Source organism: Cyprinodon variegatus, unplaced genomic scaffold (genome assembly GCF_000732505.1).
Source record: "Cyprinodon variegatus isolate N-32 unplaced genomic scaffold, C_variegatus-1.0 Scaffold1693, whole genome shotgun sequence".
In the NCBI taxonomy this organism is placed as follows: Eukaryota; Metazoa; Chordata; class Actinopteri; order Cyprinodontiformes; family Cyprinodontidae; genus Cyprinodon; species Cyprinodon variegatus.
The window spans coordinates 55,605-68,285 of record NW_015152146.1 but is presented as its reverse complement, the minus strand read 5'-3'; the positions used below and the strand labels follow the sequence as shown (position 1 = coordinate 68,285).

At 41.5% G+C, this 12,681-nt stretch overlaps 1 protein-coding gene across 1 annotated transcript in view; it reads right to left on the bottom strand.

Annotated features, from left to right (window-relative positions):
• Nucleotides 1-7,643: 7,643 nt before the first annotated feature.
• Nucleotides 7,644-12,681, bottom strand: part of ufl1 (UFM1-specific ligase 1) — a 17,355-nt gene continuing 12,317 nt past the window's right edge. Inside the window, exons 15-19 of the mRNA XM_015404317.1 lie at nucleotides 10,602-10,732; nucleotides 10,453-10,533; nucleotides 8,630-8,715; nucleotides 8,115-8,295; nucleotides 7,644-8,031 (exon numbers count right to left, since the gene is read on the bottom strand). Coding sequence (XP_015259803.1) covers nucleotides 7,819-8,031; nucleotides 8,115-8,295; nucleotides 8,630-8,715; nucleotides 10,453-10,533; nucleotides 10,602-10,732 — 692 coding nt within the window. The 3' untranslated portion in view covers nucleotides 7,644-7,818. The remainder of the gene's footprint in view (nucleotides 8,032-8,114; nucleotides 8,296-8,629; nucleotides 8,716-10,452; nucleotides 10,534-10,601; nucleotides 10,733-12,681) is intronic.

Here is a 12,681-nt window from a genome sequence, read left to right as displayed (position 1 = left end):
CACATTTTATAGCAGTTTTAAACCTTGCAAAAATAGTTTTTTTTTTGGGAGGGGGCAAAATCAATACCTTTCATGGGGCCTCAAATTCCTGGTGACGCCCCTGACCTGGCTCACATCTCAATGAAGTGGCCCCTAATCACATTTTATACATCTCCAGTCTGCCACATCATCACATCATACATGTTTGCATCAAAATCTTACTTATCTTATCTTATCTTTGTTTATAGATCAAGGACGCCGCTCTCATTCTATTCCCAAATCTTTGCCACATACAGAATGAAGATGACTTTTCATCCTGACAGAGGAACCATTCTAATTAGATAAACTACTTGGTAAAATATTAGTTAGACACACAGCAGGCAGGTATTATTAGAGTTTAACAGACTCATACATCTTTGATGATAATAATTCTAACATCCAACCAAAAAATGGACACCATGTAAATGCATACACCGAATGAAATTCAGTTTTTCTGATATGTTGTAAATGACACATTAAAAACGTACATATATGTGGAATGATGTATCAACTGTTGAACTGATGTGGAACAGAAATGGGTCTAAAGAAACAGGAAAGTATATCATGATAAAAGTTTACATGAATGTAATTTAGCCTGAGCTCTTTTACCAAAAATAAATGATCGAAACAGGTCAGCAGCTTAACCCCCCCAACCGTAGACACAAAGCTACGCCCTATGCTCCAGCCTACCTGAGTATCGACGTTTAAAGCACATCCCAGACACATTTATTGCTCTATTTTCTGAGCTTCTCTTGCTTTTCTGTCATCTCAATCTCACAGTTTAACCTTGATCTGGTCACATTTGGTACCATGTGTTGGGTTGAGTTAAAGAACTGCCAGAGACCCTGAATGTAGGACCCGGTATTCAGGCGAGACAGACAGTAGGAAGTCTCAAAATGTTTAATAAAAATAAAAGAGAACTGAATTCAGAATGCAGGCTGCTGTTGATCTGTGGATATGCAGCGGCTGCGGGGGGGAGGCGGGGCGCCACCCATCACTGACACTCTGGAGGGAGAAGCACGGGTAAGTGACCACGATAATCTAACAGATGATGATTATCTGTGTGAGTCATTTACCTGGTTTAGCAGTTCAATCCATCGTGATCGAGCCGATGCACAACCAAAGAGATGCTGCGCGTAGCCGGCCAGAATGTCCCCGATGCAGCAGTCCCAATGAGCAGGCAGGAATCGGATCCAGATGAGGGAAAACAGATCAGAACAGGACAGGTCAGAGATCCAGGAGTCTGTAGCTCAATCAGGGGTTCTGATCCAAAAAGGAACCGACAGATCCAGAGTTCCAGGAATCCAGAGAGCATAAAGGCAGGTTCAGAGTTCTATGAGTCCAGCAGCGAGCTCAGGCAGACACACTCAGATGGAGACAGGCAGGCTCCATGAATGAGAGGAACAGAGAAAAGACATGGTACCAGGAGAACTGCAGAACTTTAAATTGGCTCCTCCTAGGAGCCGGGATCATGGGAGCTCTCCCCATGCTGGGTCAAAACAGGAACAGAGTGGGCTCAGCGGGTGAGAGCCAGGACATGTTCAGGAGATGACAAGACATAAACTAAAACCATCTCAACCCGCTGGCCTCTGAGAACGGGAACATGAACCTAGGAATCTGTCAAACTAAAATTAATAAACGAAAATACAACAATGATCTGGCCCCAATAGCTGGGCTGAACCGCATATAAAGCGGAAGGAGCAGGTGGATAAGATGTATGATAATTAGAGCGCGGGGAGAGAACGGCAGGTGAATGAGGTAATCAGATCAGATATCAGGGCAGATCATGACAAGAACAGGGTATCCCAAATGAAGAGGTTAGTTTCTGATCAATTCAGCTAATTTATCCTTCATCCTGATCTAAAGCGACATTCTTAAACATATATTGTGATCAGAATCAATCTTTTCCAAAAACACGCTTCATTTCTTCATCTTTGGACTCAGCAAACTTAAATACTTGACTTGTTTCACCTTTCATTTCTCTTCCCTTATTTCCCATCTGTTCTGGAACCGGAGGCAGAGTTTGTCTCCACCTCCCAGACCCATTTCCACTGTAATCTAAGACTGTCACACGGCGCGATGTTTGAGAGAAAGCTGCTTATGGCTGATTCCTCACCTGCTGTGTCAAGAGGCTGCTGGTGAAGAAAGGCTCTTGGTTTCCTGGGTAATCTCAGGTGCTCCTTCACTCCGTCATGTTTGTTCTCTGACTGAGGCCTAATCTTCTAGCCCCTGCTGGAGGCCTAGCAGAGTCCTAATTATTCATCAAGGACAAGACTATAAAGGCTCCACAATGTGAACAAATGTTTGCTGCTAAATCAGTGAGAGCATTCAGAAATGTTTTAATGTCTAATGTTGCTGCTGCGCTCTGTCATTCAGTGCTCCTGCAATCAGCAGTACATTGTGTGCAAAGGTGAGTATTGAAGGGGCTTTTTAGGGTTTTATGGAAACAACATGGGCTCTATTGACTGAATAAACAGATTATATGAGTCGCACACGCAGTCGTGCATAATTAAACGGGGGCAGTTTAGAGCGACTGGCAGCTATTACTAATGGATGGTTCCCACCGGGGCTAAATGTGATCAAAACGGTGTTAAGACTCCAAACAATAACAACAAACAAACAAACAAACAGGCTTTTAGCAGCTGAATTTCTGCAGGAAGGAAAACCTGCTTTCCAACCTTTGAGGGCAGCAGATATGAAACATCGTCCTTCAGAAATTTAGTTCAGTTTATTTCTATAGCGCCAATTCACAACACATGTCATCTCAAGGCACTTTACAGTTCAACCAGATCATCCAGTCAGATTGATTCAGTTTTCTATATAAGGAAAAGAGTTGATTGCATCGACTCATTGACTCTTCAGCAATCCCTCACACTAAGCATGCTTGTAGCGACAGTGGAGAGGAAAAACTCCCTTTTAACAGGAAGAAACCTCCAGCAGAACCAGGCTCAGTGTGAGCGGCCATCTGCTGAGGCCGACTGGGGTTCAAGGAGACAGAAGCAGACATAGAAAAAGAAGCATAGATACAAAAGGCAACTGTCAACCAGCTCCACAGGCGGCCCCGTCCAGGAAACACACAGCCAGGCAGACGAGCTCCGAGCCAGCTCCCATGTCAGAGGATGAAGAGAGCACATCCAGTTAGTCACAGTCAGAGAAACAGGACTACACTGAAAAACAGGCTGATCTCCAACATCTATAAACAAAGGTGTTGATGGCAGCAGCACAGCTGATATTTCTTTCCAGGATGGAGTCACAGCCAAACAGGAACAGACCAGATGAAGCTACTATGAGAAAAACGACAAAGGGCTAGAGATTCAATCTCACCATCAGCGAGCTGCTTCAGTTTTATGGTGATATCACCACAAACCTCATTCAGTTTAATTGAAAAATACCTTTTTAATTTGGACTAGAAAATACATATTGCTGTAACTATTATCATTGTCTCTTCAACCAGCTGTAGATCTGTCTTACAGCTGAAGACACTATTGCTGTAGAAAATACAGCAGAATAGATTCGTTGGATCTAATCTCGATTTAATCTGTTAGTCTGTCATGAAATAGAACCATGAGCTGGATGGAAAAATAAATCACAAATTTGAACAAAGAACCTGCAATCAACAACAATTGGAATACATCGGGTAAAAGAGGGAAAAAAGAGTTATTCCACCTTTCCGATTCCTCATCCTCCACGGACGGGTTGGTCGTTGGATCGCCAACTTGAAGAGGGAGGATTTGCCATCGAACTTCTGGCCAGAGAAAAAACCCGTAATACGTAGCCAACATTTGGAAGAAGAATGTTTTCAAGATGACTTGGATAATAGCGCGTTGTGACAAACACCAGATACAGCACTGGGACTTGATCAACAGCCGATACCGCACCGTGACGTCACAAACCAGTAGGTGGCAGTAGTGTTCTTTGACAAACATGGATGCCTCCAGTAAAGCACATTCACATGAAAATTACTCTGAATTAAAAACACTGATCATTTATTGAACAGGATGGAATAATTTCATATTTAAGGAACTTTTAAAAGTTTGAATTCTGAATATGAGCGGACTTCTCATTTTAAGCATTCGTTATGAAAACTAGGAATATGTTGCTCATCTCTTTGTACATTTCAGGATCTAAATAACCAACACAAAATCTTTTCATTTGAAAAGTCCAAATGTTTAGCTTTTAATGTGACTCATATAGTGATGGTAGGAGGCTCTGTTTTTAAAACAACTCAGCCTTTTTTTAGATGGAAATCCCTCCTTAGACATTTTTCTTCCCCTGGATGTCAAAGAAGAAACCATCAGAGACGAGTAAAAAAAAAAAAAAAACAGGCCCCCGACAGGAGATGCTTGTTTCCATGGCGACGTGGAGCATGTGCTCCTGTGTATGATGACCTCACGGATGCATACCGCTGCTCAGAGCTGCCTCCTCCTCCTCTGCATTGGATGCAGCGCGTCTGCCTCCACGCAAAACGTGCTGCAGTCACATGTTTGTGTTGGGACACCTGCTCCTGTTAACAACATGGGGTTTAATTATATTAAACTGAATTACCATCCGAAGCTTCTTCACTTCTCAGGAAAACTTTGATTATAAATAAACTGCAATGAAACACACTGATTCGCCAGGAACGTTCCACTGTCTTGGATTCTCATTTTCCAACCAGAGGATGCATTTATGATTGAAACAAAGCAAAAAAGAGGATTTTAGCTGAATATTAAGGAGCATTATGGGCCTCTTTCTTATTTATCTGTGGAGGCCATATTTTACAGGCCAGCATTCATCCCTTATGAAACTCACCTGACGGCTGGAGCTGCAACAACGTATGTCAGAAGAAACAAAGGGAGGCTTTAAAAGCTAAGGTCGTAAAAAAAAACAAGTGAAACACGGTGGTGGTGGTATCATGCTGTGTCGATAGGAAATCATAGTTGTATGTGACCTATGTAAGGCTGGGCATACACTGTACGATATTTTCAATGGTTGCACGTAGCTAGGGTCATTCATGCTTTTAACACTTATTTTCTGGTGTGGAATGATTGAAAATACTTGTTAAAATGTTACTCAAACAGAAAAAAGTGAACAAAAACAGTTACTGTATGAACTAGGGCGGCCATTAACGATTATTCTGTAAAATGATTAATCTGTCAAATATTTTTCGGATTAATCGATTAATAATTAGATAACAAAATGTTCCGTAAAGAAGATTTTTTAACCAGGTGAAACTAAAACGTTTCCACTTGAGGACAGCAGATAAAGTTTTTTTTTTATCTTTAATGCAAAATATTTACATGTTTTTTTACAATCTTGGTATTGCTCCTGCTCTAAGTGGGTCGCTCTGTCGGCTAAAGGCATGTTTTACAGTCTCTATACTCCAGTTAACGATTAATTGATTAATAAATTAGTTCATTATTTCAATAATCAATTTATCAGATTAATTATTTCAGCCCTAGTATGAACCAGTTACAGAAACCGAGAGTTTCTATTCTCGTAAATTATTTCTAACATTTTAGACGCAGGCCAATATTTACCTGGATGTTTGGCTTTTTTCAGACTGATTTCTGATGTTCGTATTCGTTGAGACGCAAATCCAGACTTAAATACATGAAACAGGTTTATATCATCCCCTGGAACATCCTTTAATAAACTCAACAGTTTGGAACATTTGATAACATCATAAAAACATCTCATGCGTGAAAATAACCTGAAATAAGCCAGATTATTTCTCCTAAGAAAGGTCCAATATCTGTGGTCGGCTATAGAAGCAGCCTGCTGTGGAGGGCGTTAATAGAAGGCGGACATTTATCCCATCGTTCATCGTTTTCATAATAACTTTATCATGCAAAGAATTTTTATTTGTCACAACAATAAAGATGAGCGATGTTTAAAAATATCCCCTACTATTAAAAATAAACAAATTGAAAAACAATCTATCCTGGTGTTCTGTCAGATGAACATACCCGTCAGACCAGCATACCCAGAGTCAATACCTGTTCATCCCTTTAGTTCTGTACGAAATATAAACTTTAAACCACCTCAAAAGGCATATAGCCCTTTAGTCAAGTGCAAAAAAAAAACCTATTTAATGACTTACTTTTTGGTGTTTTTTGAAGCGTATGGCGAGCTAACCTTAAATAGTTTTTTTCTGTACATGACTAAAGGGAAACACGCCTATTGAAGTAGTTTAAAGTCTATTTTTCATACAAAACTAAAGGGATAAACGCAAATCTGACATATTTTGCCTGCGTATTGACTATAGGTATGCTGGACTGATGGGGTATGCTCATCTGACAGAACACTTGTTCTGAAGTCCTTCTAAGGGCTCCCTGTAGCTCAGAGAATAGACTTTAGAATCCCTCTGTTAGTCTAGAAATCACTTAATAGATCAGCACCACATGACAGATGTGTTGTTAGTGGATCTACCTCCCAGACCTCTCAGGTCTTCTAGTTCCAGCCTCCTCTGTCCACTCAGAACTAGAACCAAACATGGAGAAGCAGCATCTATGCTCCACGGATCTGGAATAAACTCTTAGAAGACTGGAACAGAGCTGAAAGCCTGAATTCTTTGAAGTCACAGTTAAAAACCTGTTAGTTTAGAGCTGCCTTTGACTGCTGGAGTTAAACTGTTAACTGAGTCATTAGTTTAAGGTTGTGATCCAATTTGTTTATTTTCTTTTCTACATTCTTTCATTGTTTCCAAAAAAGTTTTTCCAATTTAAAAACATTTTCTTTATTAAAAAAGCTGCAGAAAATGGGAAGTGAAACGTCTTCAAACTTGGAAACAAAGTCCAGTGGATTAGTTTTTTTTATTTTATTTATTTTTTTAATTTCTTTTAGAATGACTGACCTGGATTACTGAGAATCTTCACCAGCATGTTTTATTGTTCTTCTATTTTATATATCTAATTCATTTAAAGCACTTTGAATTGTCCTGGTACTGAATTAAACTATACAAATAAAACTGCCTCTTTTTTAGTCTTTCACCATTTGTTTTATAAAAAAGAAAATGAAATAGTCACATTGTGACAAAAATCCCATCCTTTAGGTAAATGAAGAGCTGATTTTGTAAAGCAGCATTTGTGATCTTAAGGGCTGAAAGTGTTGGCTCATTCAGTCACAGCTAAACATTTGCAGAAAAGACCAAAACATTGACCTAAAACAAAAACAAAAAGTCATCTTTTTATGACCACTATTATTGTTATTGCAATAAGTTTTCCTAAGCTTTAAATTCAACTGTGAAATACTAAAAACTCAAAACTTAAGCTGGACAGAAAGCAGAACAAAATGGTTTTCTCCGAAACAGCAGATTATGATTACATTTAAAAAACTATTTCATAATAAAATGTTTCATGTTTAGATCATTTTTTGTTTTGTTGGCCTCTGCTGCCCCCCGGTGTTTAAAAAAAGAATTACACTCCTTTTCATTCTAATAGTTGTGAGGTTTCATTTCACTGCCACCAGGGGGAGACAAATCCCTCCTTAAATGGACCTAAAACCTCCATCTGAACTGATGGGGCAGATGTGATGTTTTTTGTTTTTTCCTTCCATGGAATCAGATCCAGTTTTATAAAAATAGAGAAACTTTTGTTTGCTAGGGAATAATCGATGGTAAAACATGGCGGTGGACAGAAATAACGGCTCAGGTGAGGTTAAAAGAAGCGGTTTAATCGATGTAGGAAAATCAGAACCTCAATGAGGACCTCTGTGTTAGCAGGTTTTTAACAAACATCCCACACAGGAATTCATTTAATAACTTAATGTATAAATGATGATTGGAATCATATCAGGACCAACGGTTAGCAGCTCAGCCATTCAGTCCTCGTTGACTGACGTCTTCCTCTGGGACAGCACCAGCTCCTTCACCTGGGGGGTCAGGGCCTGCAGCTGCATGCGGACGTTCCTGAACTCCTCATCCTGCTCCAAGGCCTCGTCGCCTTCCGCTTCTTCCTGCTTCCTGCCCTGACTCTGACTCACCAGCTGCTTCACCACCAGGCTCTGGTAGGCCGACAGCAGCTGCTGCTGTTCCTGGAGAGACAGACACAGCAGATGGAACCATAACAGCTGCTATGCTGGAAACCAGCGGCGAAGTTACTGGTTCTCAGGCATACCGTGGGGATGCGGCCCGTGAGTGTGCCGATGATCTGAGGGACGCAGCGGCCCGGAGCGTGCAGCATGCAGTGGGTGCTGGCCTGGAACAGCAGAACGCTGGTCAGGTGGAGAACCAGAGCGGGATCCTCTGCATCCTTCAGCTGCTCTGTGAGAGCCTGGCGGTGCAGGAACTGAGCCTGCCTGTAATGGCAACACATTCACACCCTTTGATTTCTAATAGAGCTCTAGTTACCAGAGTCATGCTACCATCAGACCGCAGGCGCTTTCAGCAGCAGGTTTACAGGCAAAGTCAATGGTTGACGTGCATCAAGGCACGATGGAAAAAAATGTACGCCTAAATTAACAGAAAATGTAGAAACCTGCTGGCAAAATGTGTTCGCTTTTATTATTCTGGCGCCTGCAGTTTGGATTATGTACGTGAAAAACGCCCTCCAATCATTAGAAACAGTAACTTTTTTGCTGCTTCCAGCGCTTGCGGTCTGAACGTAGCATCAGAGCGATGGCGTGACATCACCTTTCCCTTTTCTTGTCTCCTTTCTTTAGCATGAACCCACAGACCTCTGCACAGGTTTCCAGGTTAGTCAGAAAGTCTTCGATAGTCTGTAAGAAAAAACAAAGAGACGTTGTCTGTGCGCTTAACAGAGAGGCTGTTAACCATCTGGACTACTGGAAATGTCTGAAACTATGAAGGAAGGTTCTCCTAAAGCCGTCAGTGATGGAAAGGAGGGAGCCGCCTGCCTGAGTCCACAACTTTCCATCAGTCAACTAAACAACCAGCTACAGAACTCTGCTGGAGTACCTCTCATTTCAGACCATATTCTTTAAAAAAAAAAAAAATCATCTTTTATATGTGATTCTGAGCTTCTAATCTGGACATATTTTGTGATTTTAATTGATTCAACTTGCTTTTAAAGGAGAAGTCCGCTCATATTCCGAACTCAAACTTCTGAAAGTTCTTTAAATGTGAAATGATTCCATCCTGTTCAATAAATGATCAGTGTTTTTAATTCAGAGTAATTTTCATGTGAAAGTGCTTTACTGGAGGCATCCATGTTTGTCAAAGAACACTACTGCCACCTACTGGTTAGTGACGTCACGGTGCGGTATCGGCTGTTGATCAAGTCCCAGTGGATCAGGAATCAGAAAGGTGGAATAACTCTTTTTTTATCACTTTTACCCGATGTATTCCAGCATCCAGCTGCCATGCACGTGGGCATTGTCAGTTTCACTATAGCTCTGGTGAATTTCAATGGTGAAGTCCTCTGGAAATCTTCAATAATTGTTGTTGATTGCAGATGTGTCTAGTAGTTCCCATTGATTTAGCTTGTAAAGCGGGGAGAATGGCGCTAGGCTTACCGCACCGTGACGTCACTGCTGGAAGATGGCAGGAGGGAGGGGTTACTATATTTGGACAAATATGGCCGCTCCCGGACTCACTGATCGCATCTAAATATATATATATATATTTATTAATGATTAACATTAAAGTAATTAAATCAACGCAAACGTATTAGTTTTAGGTATAAATAATGATTATTCCTTGCTGACCGGACTTTTCCTTTAAAAGATTTCAGACTTTCTTCGGTATATAAGGATATATATAAATGTATGTTTTAGGAAAGGAAAATCTAGAAGCCTGTCAGTAGAAGAAAGGCGTTTCTTACGGATCACCTCCAATACCACAGTGTGTATCGTTTGGGTTTTTTTTCAGTGAGAACGATCCATTCTGGTCAGAGGAGAAGTGCCGCAGAGCTAAGCTAAGTGTTCAGTACTCAATAAGGTGGTGGTAAGGTAGAATATGACATCAAGCTTCAGAAATGCATCTATAGGCTTCTGCTGGGCGACAAATAATCAGAACTAAATGGTGAAATACGATATCAAATGCGATAAGCTAACAACTAAGCTAACAAAAAGCTGCATTTTCTAAACGAATGGAAAAGACAGTTTTATGTGATTAAACAGAATATATTCATAGTATTAATATCTGACCCATGATGGAGGAGAAACAACATGAGATTGCTGATCTAAACCCTATGCTGTCACGGTTGCTATGGAAGCAAAGTTACAGGGACGGCCGATGCTGGCTAAACCGTCTCCATTGATAGCTGATCACCTCAGGCCTCTTTGTTTTTGAAGATGGAGCCCCGTGGAGGAGCTGCAATGCTCGGGTGGAGCTATGTAGCCAAAATGCTGAGCTAACGACGATTCGCTGATGTTTATGTCCCTGAACAGTAAAACCTAAAGGAGGAGTGTGCAGATGAGGAGCATTTGCTCCTGATTTCCCCCCTCCAGTCCAGACAGCGGAGCAAATCTGGAGAGGTTCAAACTCTCACTTACTTTGCCGTTCAGACTGTTGTGCAGCTTCATCAAAGGTCCTCTGGTCTCCTCTGACAGTTTGCCCAGAATCTTCACTCTGACCTGGAAGCGACAGGAAGCTTGAGAACGAGCCGTGGCCACGAACAACCTGCTAGCGTTAGCTTGCCAACCTCGTTGGTGATGGTGCTGGGATTGTCCACCGACATCATCAGGTCAGCGGCCAGGAAGTTCACCAGGATGTTGGTGACATCGGTGCACACGGTCCTCAGCAGGTGCTTGGTGATCTGGACCTGGGTTTCATCTGGCGTTAGAAAAAGAACCGCGATCAGTTTTCATTTCACCTCATTCCACATCAAATGATCCGGTTCTCAGAGTCCAGTTTGAAACACGTCAGATAATGAGTGGATAGAAAACTAGATACGGCCGAGGCGGTGAGGAAGGGGGGGCAGGTTTGTGCGACAACGGAGGGACATGAGGGCCAAAAAGAGCGGGGATCCAGGTGGAAAAAGGGTCCCAGCGTTCTCGCTCACCTCGCTCTCCTAGCGGGTCCATCTTCAGTTTTCCACAATGTCGGTCATACAAACGAAACAAGCCGGTAAAGTACCAGACAGGAAATACGCATAGAGTAGAGGGGATGGAGATTTGACCAATCAGAGGCCTCCTGTCTGTGGTCACCTACTATTTGGGAGAGGTGGACCAGAGTGTCTGCGGAAGTGGGCGGGGCATATCCGCATTAACTGCGACACACGCAGATGACCTGCTTTCTGAGCATAAATCAGCTTTTAGAATGCAGCACTTTCCTTCAAAAAACTGACAATGTTTGTTTTCTACTTTCAGCTACTTTAGATCGCCAATGAAATGTAAAATAATAGCAAATATAGGGAATAATATGTTGAGATTCCAAAAGAGGTTTGATTCTTAAGCAACGGTTGCAATACAGTTTGTCTGAGTAGGGTTGCAATATGTTGATGTCATAAGAAGGGGCGGGGCCCCGAGCAAATCTGATAGTTACACCAGTCACTTCTTGGGGTTTTTTTCTACTGTCGGTGGCGTCTAAAAGTAGATGTCAGTGTTTTTCAGGTATGTGGTACAAACTGCAGGCACTAGATCAGGGGTGCCCAACCAGTCGATCGCGATCAACAGTCGATAGTGGGCGGAGTTTCAGTTGATCGCGAGAAGTTTTACAATGTAGACCTATTTATGGCTATCACAAAAAAAAAGTTTTAAAAAACACTAATCAATTCATTTATCACGAGACACCAAAGTGTATTTTCATAATAATAGAATGAAAAATAAAAAGTATGCAGGGAACCTTTTTTATGCATGCTGATTGCTGGCCATGGTTTGCCACGGTTGCTAGGGTGTTACCAGGCGAAGAGGAATCTGCAGAGATAATGAGATAATGACATCTATCACAACTGCTGGGGCTCCATCTATGGCTTGGCGCACTGCTGGATTCGTTGCTCCGTTCAAGCTGTCTGAAACTTTCCCAGATTTTTGGATCAACCACTGCATCATTCAGCAACAGCTGTGCAGCAATATTTTAAATATGAAGCATGTAATGGATGTTGCCATGAAGATCGTTTGCTCTGTTCGGGTCAGGAGTTTTCAGAGGCATTTATTCCGTGCATAGCTTGAGGAGGCAGGTGGAGACCACACAGATCTGCTGCTGCACACCGACGTCAGGCGGCTGAGTCGTGGCAGATTCTTCTAAAGATTGTTGGAACTTTTGCCCGAAATTAAAGAGTTTCTGAAACAGTCAACAACCCAATCTGCTGTATGTTACATCTTCACAGCCACATAGTTTGTACTTAGTATTTTCCTATTTTTATCTGTTTTCCTGTTGAATTTTAATCCATCTGCCAGTTTCTCTGCCAATGCCAATGCTCGGTGAAGTTTATAGTGGATGGACTTCCCTTCTCCTTCTTCCTGCTTTGAAATGATCTTTAAAGTGTGAAACAAAAAAAGAAATTTAGTTTGGAAAAGCTCTCTGGACAATATCATGTTTTTTTAAAGTGCAGCCTTGAAAAGTAGTAAAAAAAAGTATATAATATAATATATATAAACATATGACTCTAAATTTACAGTTCCAATGTTTTTTTTTCATCTCTACTGGACTGTGTGTGTCTGTATCAATTGGTTTATTTAGTTTTTTTGACTGCACAGCCTTTGTCTGGAGATCTTTACAGCTCTTTTCTGTAGTTTTGGTGAATCTGATGCAGGGTTCCTACAGCTTAAGGCAAGTTAGAC